Source organism: Vipera ursinii (genome assembly GCF_947247035.1).
Source record: "Vipera ursinii genome assembly, chromosome: 5".
Taxonomy (NCBI): domain Eukaryota; kingdom Metazoa; phylum Chordata; class Lepidosauria; order Squamata; family Viperidae; genus Vipera; species Vipera ursinii.
This window is the reverse complement of record NC_139518.1, coordinates 97,115,606-97,126,042: the sequence shown is the minus strand read 5'-3', so window position 1 is coordinate 97,126,042 and position 10,437 is coordinate 97,115,606. Positions and strand designations below refer to the sequence as shown.

General features: G+C 40.6%; 1 protein-coding gene across 3 annotated transcripts in view; it reads left to right on the top strand.

Annotated features, from left to right (window-relative positions):
- The first annotated feature begins 3,720 nt into the window (after positions 1-3,720).
- The window catches only part of PRXL2A (peroxiredoxin like 2A), a 29,818-nt gene continuing 23,101 nt past the window's right edge, over positions 3,721-10,437 (top strand). Inside the window, exon 1 of one of the 3 annotated variants that reach the window (XM_083364272.1) lies at positions 3,721-3,915. In XM_083364272.1, coding sequence (XP_083220398.1) covers positions 3,885-3,915 — 31 coding nt within the window. In that variant the 5' untranslated portion in view covers positions 3,721-3,884. Of the gene's footprint in view, positions 4,006-4,437; positions 4,710-10,437 lie in introns of those variants that run through there. The other 2 variants (XM_083364273.1, XM_083364274.1) reach the window with 2 other exon arrangements.

The window sequence follows — 10,437 nt, the reverse complement described above, 5'->3', positions numbered from 1 at the left end:
CAGGGGGGGGGGAGATGATGCGTGATGATCCATGATAAATTTCCAGGGAGAAAGAATACCATACAGGCACCCGCGAAAACCTCAGAGAACAAATATATATATATATATATATATATATATATATATATATATATATATATATATATATATTACCTATTTAAATATTTCATAGCTGTATGGTAAATACAGACTAAAGCTGTTACTCTCTATTTTTTTCTTAGTTTGTTATTTCTTGTCCTTCATCTGGCATATTTTTTTCAAATGGGAAGTTCTGTAGTTAGTATGGACTTTTTGTAAAAGATTCCCAAACTGCCTTGTAAAATGTTGGTTTTGCAATGCTGTTGAAGGGGAGAAAAAAAAAAGAAATACTTGCTATTTTGAAAGTCGCTTTTCATTTCATTTTATTTGCAAATATGTACAGACATTTTCAAGAGGACTTTTGTTTTTAATTCCCTATGTAAGGGCATAGGACTGAGCAGGATGTAAAAACAGATGCTATAAAAATAAAATATAAATAAAGATGACCAGAGAAATTTACTGCTGTTGGGGAAAAAACACCCAGAAAATTAAATTTCTCTCAAAGATTTAACCCTTTGGATACAGCTTTTTTTTAAAAAAATGCAAAATTAACATTTGGCGTTGAATTTGACTTCTCTGTTACGCATTTATTTAGCTTTCTCCTAAAGCTTAAAACTATTACAATAAAGCATTGCAGTGAAAACCTGATCCTCTATTTAGGTGAGGAGCCCAAACGAAGATCACATTTTAACTCAAATGGATAAATAACAATAACAGCAGCTTTAAGGGGCGGGGGGGGGAGAAAATAGTCTGATTTATTATGGTGTGTTTACTGTAGGATTGATCTGTTGCTATGTTGATTTCTTTCTGTTTTGTTTGTCTAGTGTTGATGCCTTGCTATTTTGTACTGATTCTTGAAAGTATTTGTGGAATTGTTTTCTTTGATATATTTTTTTTTAAAAATTAAATACACAGGGCATCTTAGAAGAATGGCTGGCCTTGAAACGTTCATCAGACAGTAGCTTATAAAACGGAAGTATTCAAGGAGAATTAAAATCTGGCATTGTTGTGCTGTCTATATGCAGGAGGGCTTTGGTGGCAGGTATACCCATGCAGCCCCAAAGCACTTCAGAACAGCCACGCTCTTTCCCAAGATCACGTTTATAATCCGTTGTGCGCTCGCGGACATGGATCCTCGGTTTGGTTCAATGCAGTGGCCAAAATTGTGGAAACCTTTTGGGAAAATGCATTTTTGAGGTTGGATGACTAATAACGCCACTTTTTTTTTTTTGGAGTAGTACCATAAAGTTATACATCAATGGAAAGATAACTTCATCAAGAATGTAATGCAACAAAGTTTGTTCAATTATCTGTGCTGTATTCTATGAAAAGTCATAGCCAAACAACCAGACAAAGGAAGCGCAACTTGCTTAGGTTGATATCGGCTAGCTTTCCTTCCTCCGATTGTAGCCAATGAGCACGAGTGTTTTAGAGAGCCAATCGGGCGTCACCTTGTTTTGGCAATGGGCCAGTCAGATCACGGTAGGATCCAGCGATTGATGTCCTGCACTGAAGCTGAGAGGAAGGACATTTGTCAGTGCGTGATGCGATCGATATCAAGTCGGTTGGGTTTTTTGGCGTTCTTTCATTGAGTGAGCTTGTAAAACGCGATAAAATTAAAGTCACGGTGCAAAGATCTGACTGGTCACCCAGAAAGCGACGCAGAATAGTATTATTAAGTGAGCAAGGCTACAGTTATAAAAAAACTAGAAGAAAAACTGGTGGAAACTTAACCCAAGGGGCCATTTCTAACTGGACGCTTTTCCCCAAAAGGTTTCCGCAATTTTGGCCACTACCGTATATAGGAAAACGGACATTCCTAAGTTAAGCATGGAGAGGACGGAATGGGACCAACTCGTTCTTTATTTTTTTATTTATTTTTTATTTATCCCATTTATATCCCGCCCTTCTCCGAAGACTCAGGGCGGCTTACAATCTAAGAAGCACAAATCAATGTGCTTAGCAGTAGCCTTCATTCTATGTATATGCCTGCTTATTAGGGCTTTCACACACACCCCAAGCGGCATTATTACAAAGTCAGCTTAATTGCCCCCAACAATCTGGGTCCTCATTTTACCTACCTGGGAAGGATGGAAGGCTGAGTCAACCTTGAGCCTGGTGGGATGCGAACCTGCACTAATTGCAGGCAGCTGGTGTTACTTAAGGAGGCATTAGCCCACTGCTCCACCAAGGCTCTTATTTAGTTCTTATTTGAAGGGCAACGTCCGTTGTTGTGGTTTTTTTTTTTTTTGCCTGCAGAAGAGGGACTGAAGCTGCTATTTTACTTTCTTCACCTTTCCCCTTTTCACTTGCTCAGCCAGATGAGTCAGTGCTTAAGTGGGTCATCAGGCCTGGAGTAAACCAAAGGATGATCTTACCGAACTTCCCTTTTTTTTTTAATGAGGTTTTCTTGCTGGCGCCTGCAGACCTCATGCAATCACTGATATATAAATATGTGTGAGTGTATCTCTCTCTCTCTCTCTCTCTCTCTCTCTCTCTCTCTCTCTCTCTCTCTCTCTCTGTGTGTGTGTGTGTGTGTGTGTGTGTGTAAAAGGGCCAAGTCATAAAAGGGCCAAGTTTGAAGACCCCTGGAACAGAATGATCACGTTATTGTCAACTTTGAACGTACCCCTAAAGGAAAATAAATAAAGGTTATTCTTTTATAAATGGTAAATGGTACCAATATAAATATACCATTTATAAATTTATAAATGGTACCAATGAATTGTATCAAATGTAACACTAAGATGTGGGGGCCATCTATTTCCTGCTTAGACAGAGAATTCACACATGGTAATCAACAAAGTTCTTTTGAAATGTTAAAAAGGATACTCACCTCAAGAAGGTGAGTAAAATGATAGTGTAGTGACGAATGTAAGGAAGTTGTTATAATAAGTCTTTTGGAAGTAAAGGTTCAAAGAAGATCTTTTAGAAATGTAAATGACTTCAAAGACTAACTTAAGTTTCTTGGGGAGGACATGTATTGATAAAAGAAAATATAAATGCTTGCTTTGAAACTTGCTCGGTGCGCTCTTTGAACCCAATCCAACTTGGGAAGGGTCTAAGAGGCCGCGTTTGCAAACACTTTATTATTTTCAATTTCTTTTCAATAAATCTTTGTTTTTGTTAACCAGACTTGTCTTTTTTTTAAAAATCCCATTTATATCCCGCCTTTCTCCGAAGACTCTGGGCGGCTTACAATCTAAAGCACAAATCAATGTGCTTTGAGTTGTGAGTATCAAATTTTGGGTTTTTAAATCTCACACCCGGATCGGCATCCATGAAAACGAAATTTGGTCGCATACAGCTCGCAAAAGGTCACCCCCCCTCCAATATCCACTGCCCAAATATGACCCAATCAATCAATCAATCAATCAATGAAGAATTATGCACATACCTACGTATATTATAAGACAAAGAGAGAACAACAACGCAGTGCAATCCGGATTATGTATACCTGTGCCTGACGAGGAAAACAAAAAAACACGAACCTTGCCAGTTTACCAGACGGATTGGTTGTAGCTAAGCCCGACTCCACCCCTTTTACACACACACACACAGACACACACAAAGACACAAACACACACCCCCTCCCCCAAAGGACAAGAGAAGCCCCAGCTGCGCAAACCAGGCTTGCAGCCCTTTCGCGCCAAGGGATGAAAAAGGCTTGCTTTTTGCGCATGGCGCGAAGACCCGGATCGACTTAGACCCGGATCGGTTTAAATCCGGATCGACTCGGCGCCTCCCCGGTTGATTAGTCGGCCTGAGTGGAGACTCTTCTGGACTCCCTCCCTCCTTGGGGGCTCATGGGCCGTGGGAAGACTGCCAGCGCTGCAGGTGAGGGCAGGTGAGGCTGGCGGGGCCGTGGCGCAGCCAAGCCGGCGATGGAGAGCCGGCCACAGCATCTCCCCGCAGCTCTTCGGAAGTGTGAGTTCGCCATCCCTGCGCCAGCCATGCCGGGGGCTCAGCCCAAGCCTTTTGCAGGAAAAGCACTTGGGAAGCGGTGACGCGCGTCCTCCTGCAAAGGCGCAGGCTGGAGTGGGGGAGGGGGGGCGCTTCGGGGGCTTCCTCCCCTGTCCATGCAGCATCTTCTGCACCCAGAGCTGGAGAGGGGGTGGGGGGAGAGGAGAGAAAATGTGTGTGTGTGTGTGTGTATGTATATAAAGATTTGTCCCATGTTTGGAGCCTAGCAAGGTAATCTAAATAGTTAACAAGCATTTTGTATATCTATATCTATCTATCTATCTATCTATCTATCTATCTATCTATCTATCTATCTATCTATCTATCATCTATCTATCTATCTATCATCTGTCTGTGTATATGCGTCTATATATGTGCGTCTATATATCTAATCTACACACACACACACACACACGAGAGAGAGAGAGAGAGAGAGAGAGAGAGAGACGTCTGGACTGCGCTCGGAGCTGCAAATAGTCGGACGGCCGCTAGAGGGCGGCAGAAAGGCGAATCATTTGGGTTGGCTGACGCCCTCTATTGGCCATCTGGAGTTTTGCAGGCAGGTAGGGGGCAAACAAACAAACAAACAAAAAAAAAAAAAACCTGAGCCCGCGGATCCGGAGCCAGAAGCAGCGGCAGCAGCTTTGATGCGAAGTGGAGAAAACCAGGTAGAAATTAAACCGTTTCCCCACTTATTGCTTTTAAAAAAAAAAAAAGAAAAAAGAAAAAACAGCGTCGACCTATTTGCAAAATCTTCCAAGAGTCCAACCAGAAGACTTGGGTTTTTTTTCCCCTGCCCCCCCCCCCCGACTTTGTAATTGGGGAGGTTTAGATTCGAGCTCGCTTTTTCGACCACCCCCCCCCCGTTCCCTTCTCTCCCCCCCCCCCCCTTTCTGCTTGCTAGCGAGGAATGTAGCTGTCGTGGGACGGAAACCAACCGAGATATAAGCAAACCTTCGGTCGAATTCTGGAAGCAAAGTCCGTCACAGCCCAGCATATATATAAATATATATAACGTGCATGCAATTCAATGGAAATATATATATATAATTTCCATTGAATTGCATGCACGTTTGTATCCGATATCTCTCTCTCTCTTTTTTTTTTTCCATCCTGCAGAAATAGAAACACGTGGCTCCAAAGGGGTAGGAGACCTTCCTTGGAACAAAGGAAAATGGAATTGCTTTTATTTTGCGTTAGGAATTTTTTTTTTTTTGCTTGTTTGTTTTCCCCCCATAAAATGACACTTTTTTTCCTGCCTTCTCTTGCCCTCTTGTTTAGGAATGCAATGCAGCAAAAGCAAATAAAGCCAGTCCGAAGGGTTACAATTGTGCAATTAGGAAAAGTTACGGGTCCTTTATGGCTTAGAGAAGGAATGCTGAGAGAGAGAGGTGGGAAAAGCTAGCTGTTTTCAGGTTTCCTTTTAAAAAAATAAAATAAAAATAAGCTTTCCCTGCAGGTTTTAAAGAGGTAAAAAGATGTTTAGGTGTGCGTTCCGGAAGAGGCTAAGAAAAATAAACCTGTTTATCCATTTCATTCCCCCAAAAGACAGGAAAAACGGGGCAACCCCGAACTTTCTTTTAATTGGGAGACGGCCAGAAATAAAAATGTTGAAAAGAGCTTTCTGCGTCTCTGAAAAGTGTGATTCTGCTTCAGCTGCGTTGAGAAATTGGACTCGATAAGAATCTCTATGGAGATTCTCAGCCATCCTGGTCCTGGTTGTCCCAAAGCTGTTTTTTCAAGAGGGAACTGGACTTTCTGGTACTTCTTTGAAGAAAAACTTTGGCTTCTCATTCAAGAATCATCTTCAGCAGAGCAGAACATCTTCAAAGAAAAACAAAAAGTCCAGTTTGCCTCTTGAAAAAGCACCTTTGGGACCCAATTAGCATAACAAAGTCCTGGTTTCTTAACAGCCATTTTTAAACCAAGGTCAGCTGCAGAGGTTTGGTGCTTGCTTAACCACAAAGTTAGAATTATTAGTTATTTGTTGCTAGCGAGGTTTCCTTAAAAAAACAAAACGCAAGGTTTTGTGCTCAAATAAACCCAGATGGCCAGGAAGAAGGAAAAAAAAACATGCTTCCTCAAAATGTTTTTAAACTAAATTATTTTTTAATCTATTGAATTCGGAGTTGCCAGGGGAGATTGTTAACCCCCCCCTCCCCCCAGGTTTTTATAAGCTGTAACCTTCAGATTTGCATGGGAGGCTTCTGGTTGCATGTGTGAACAAGCCTGGGTGCAACTCAAAAGCCATGTGTGTAACAGAGGCATAGAATCAAGATCACGCGAAGTATTAGTACCGCTTTATAAAGCCCATTAATAAGGCCACACCTGGAATAGTGCAACCAATTTTGGTTCCCATACTGCAAAAACTATGTTTTTTAAAAAATTCCATTTATATCCCGCCCTTCTCCGAAGACTCAGGGCGGCTTACAAGCTTAGCAGTAGCCTTCATTCTATGTATATGCCTGCTTATTAGGGCTTTCACACACACCCCAAGCGGCATTATTACAAAGTCAGCTTATTGCCCCCAACAATCTGTGTCCTCATTGTTGAGACTTTGGAAAAAGTTCAGAGAAGAGCAACTAAGATGATCCAAGGCCTGGAGACTAAAACATACAAAGAACGGCTGCAGGACTTGGGTTTGGCTAGTCTATAAAGAAAAGAAGAAACGGGCGACATGATAGCAGTATTCCAGCATTTGAGGGGCTGCCGCAAAGAAGAGGGGGTCAAATTATTGTCCAAAGCGCCAGAGGGCAGGACAAGAAACAATGGTTGGAAACTGATCAGAGAGAGAAGCAAACCGGAATTAAGGAGAAACTTCCTAACAGTGAGGACAATTAACCAGTGGAACAGCTTGCCACCAGAAATCGTGGACTTTCCATCACTGGAGATTTTTAAGAAGAGGCTAGACAGTCACTTGTATGAGATGGTCTAGGTTTATTTTATTTTTTTATTTTATTTTAATTCCATTTATATCCCGCCCTTCTCCGAAGACTCAGGGCGGCTTACAAGCTTAGCAGGTTCTCTTGCTTGAGCAGAGGGCTGGACTAGAAGACCTCCAAGGTCCCTTCCAGTTCTGTTCTATTCTAGTCAAATTGTAAGCTGAAACCCCTGCAGTTCCCTTTTAATATGGGAAAATAGCCCTGGGTTTAAAAAATGAAATAAAAATGAAAAAGCAGCGAGATTGGTGCATTCCTTCGTGTGAAGTCTAATTAGTTAACATTCATAGTTCTTTGTGTAGAACGATTTTCAGTTGATCCTTGAACATCTAGCTAGAGAGAGAGAGAGAGGAAGAGAGAAAGAGAAAAGGGGAGAAAAAAGAAAGGAAGAGAGAAAAACAGGAAGAGAGAAAAAGAAAAGAAAGAGAGAGAGAGAAAAGAAAGGAAGAGAGAGAGAAAGATGAATGAACGCAAAGGGTTGGGTGGTTTTCTCATGCCTTCTCAGATGGGAAAAGATTAGCTGTGGAATTTTATTTACAAGACAAAGAGTACCCAGAAAGACATTTAGAGTTATTATCCTTGTGAACTAATCCAGTCCAGAGGCCGGGCATAGGAAATTGGATTATTTCCAACCCACCCTTGCACAATCCATTCGCTGTTTTTAGGGCAGATTTAATACTGCCTCCAGTGTGAAAGAGGAACAAACACTATGAGGCTTTTTCTGCCCCTGGGAAAACATTCTTAGTCTTTACAGCCTAGGTCAATAAATCAGAAGCTCTGGTTTATGTGGTTGTCGATTCGCAACCTTTTGGAGGACCCGCACACGTCTACTTTCAAGAGTCTTGCTCCACTTTAACCAAGCTTGCAGGTATTTGGCACTCTTTGTCTTGTAAACTGCAGGTGGATGGAGTAGTTCAGCATCTCTGTTTCATGTATCAATCTTAAATGGTTTATTTTTCCGGTATTGGAAAAGCCGTGTACCATATTTCCCCGGAAATAAGACCAGGTCTTATATTAATTTTTGCTCCAAAAGACGCACCAGGGGCTTATTTTCCAGTTAATTTGGGAGAAATACGGTACTGAATGCATCTGTCTGGCTGACTGGGGCTTATTTTTGCGGTAGGGTTTATATTATGAGCATCCTGAAAAATCATGCTAGCGATTATTTTCCAGTTAGGTCTTTCGGGGAAATATGGTAGGCTGGCATTTCTGTGAAGTTGTCTTGATTGAAGTTAAGTCTCTTTGAGCTTGAAGAATAGAATAAGGAATAAGGAATAGAATAGAACAAGGAATAGAATAAAATGTAGAATAGAATAGAATAAGGAATAGAATAGAATAGAATAGAATAGAATAGAATAGAATAGAATAGAATAGAATAGAATAGAATAGAACAGAACAGAATAGAATAGAATAGAATAGAATAGAATAGAACAGAACAGAACAGAATAGAATAGAATAGAATCTGGAAGGGACCTTGGAGGTCTTCTAGTCTAGCCCCCCGCTCAAGCAGGAGAACCTATACTGTCTCAGAGAAGTGACTGTCCAGTTTCTTCTTAAAAATCTCCAGTGATGGGAGTGCCCACGATTTCTGGAGGCAAGCTGTTCCACTGGTTAATTGTTAATTGTCCTCACTGTTAGGAAGTTTCTCCTTAATTCCAGGTTGCTTCTCTCTTTGATAGTTTCCAAACATTGTTTCTTGTCCTGGTTTAATTGTTCCACTGATTAATTGTTCTCACTGTCAGGAAATTTCTCCTTAATTCTGGTTTGCTTCTTGATTAGTTTCCATCCATTGCTTCTTGACCTGCCTTCAGGTGCTTTGGAGAATAGCTTGACTCCCTCTTCTTTGTGGCAGCCCCTGAGATATTGGAAGACCGCTGTCATGTCACCCCTAGTTCTTCTCTTCATTAAACTAGACATACCCAATTCCAGCAACTGTTCTTCATATGTTTTAGCCTCCAGTCCCCTGATCCTCTTTGTTGCTCTTCTCTGTACTCTTTCCAGAGTCTCAACATCTTTATTACATCATTTTACATAGCTAGGAGTTCAAAAGATTTGCAAGCTTGGTTGCTGTCTTCCCAAGCTAGCTTTTTAATGGCATGAAACCTTTTGGGTGAAGATGCTTAATATGACACAAGATAACCTATCATAAGTCTCAACATGAGGTTGCCAAACACTTTGAAGAACAAAGGCATCGGGGTGGGGTGAATGCAAGCATGTGTCAACATGTCAACCGCAATTATAATGAGCGATAGGTTGAACCAGTTGGTGTAGCTTCTCATTATTAGATGTGTTAGACTACAGATACTATAATTCCCAGCTAGTATGGGGATTACAAAAATGGTATAGGCACTCAGCTGGACACACTTCCTGATGTGAGCAAATTCACCTCTTTGAGATGTCAGTTCTTAAAATATTTGTAGCGTGAGAAAGAACAACCAGTAAAGAAGCATTCTTGTCTTAGCCAGTATGGGTTTTTTTTTTAAAAAAATTGTGAATATTTACCCTAAATATTTGTATAATATGTGTGTGCGTCACCTTAGCTTTATTTGCACCTCTGTGAACCGGGTAATGGCAGAATTATTGATTGATTGATAAATTCTGATTGTTGTTTGATGACGCAAAGAATCACAACATTTCAGCCTATTTTGAAATACCAAATTGTAACAAATTGTGTGTGAAATGTTTGATTTCGTCTAGGAAGGTTTATCTGGTATTGACCACGAACTGCCAAACTATTGCAACGTACTATTTTTAATTATTCTTCTGGGTGAAAATCTGACATAAAACACATCTAAATACCATTTTGCAGACTGCTATAAAGTTAGAAACACTTTATAAAACAAACTAAAGCTGTCTATAATAGTCTAGCAATATATGAATATAAATCAATTCTGGGGGGAAAAAACCAGCTAAATAAGGAAAGATCTAACTGCGCATTAACTATTCCAGATATTTGAGAACATAGAATAACAGAGCTGGAAGGGACCTTTAGAGGTCTTCTAGTCCAACCCCATGCTGGAGCAGGAGACCTCAAATGGCTGTCCGGTCTCTTTTTGAAAGCTTCCACAACTTCTGAAGGCACGCTATTCCATATAGTTTCTCATATAGTTTTCGTGACAACAGCACAGCGAAGACCCAGATATTTTTCAGAAAAAAATGCTTACATGCCAGCAGATCAGAGCTGGTTTTTATAATTATCGAACACACGGTATTTAGTTGATTTTCTTCATCCTTGCAGTTTTCCAGTTCCTCAAAATGATACGACGAGGTCTTGCAGCTACTGCATTTGAGGAAATGTGACATTTTAATGTTCTATGTGAATGTTTTTTTTTCCCCCCAGCCAACACAAATGTAAACTTTTCATCAAATCATCAAATTCCTAATTACCGGTGAATGACCCAGACTAGTCACAACTTACGAATTAAGTTTTTTTTATTATTATTTTAATCCCATTTAT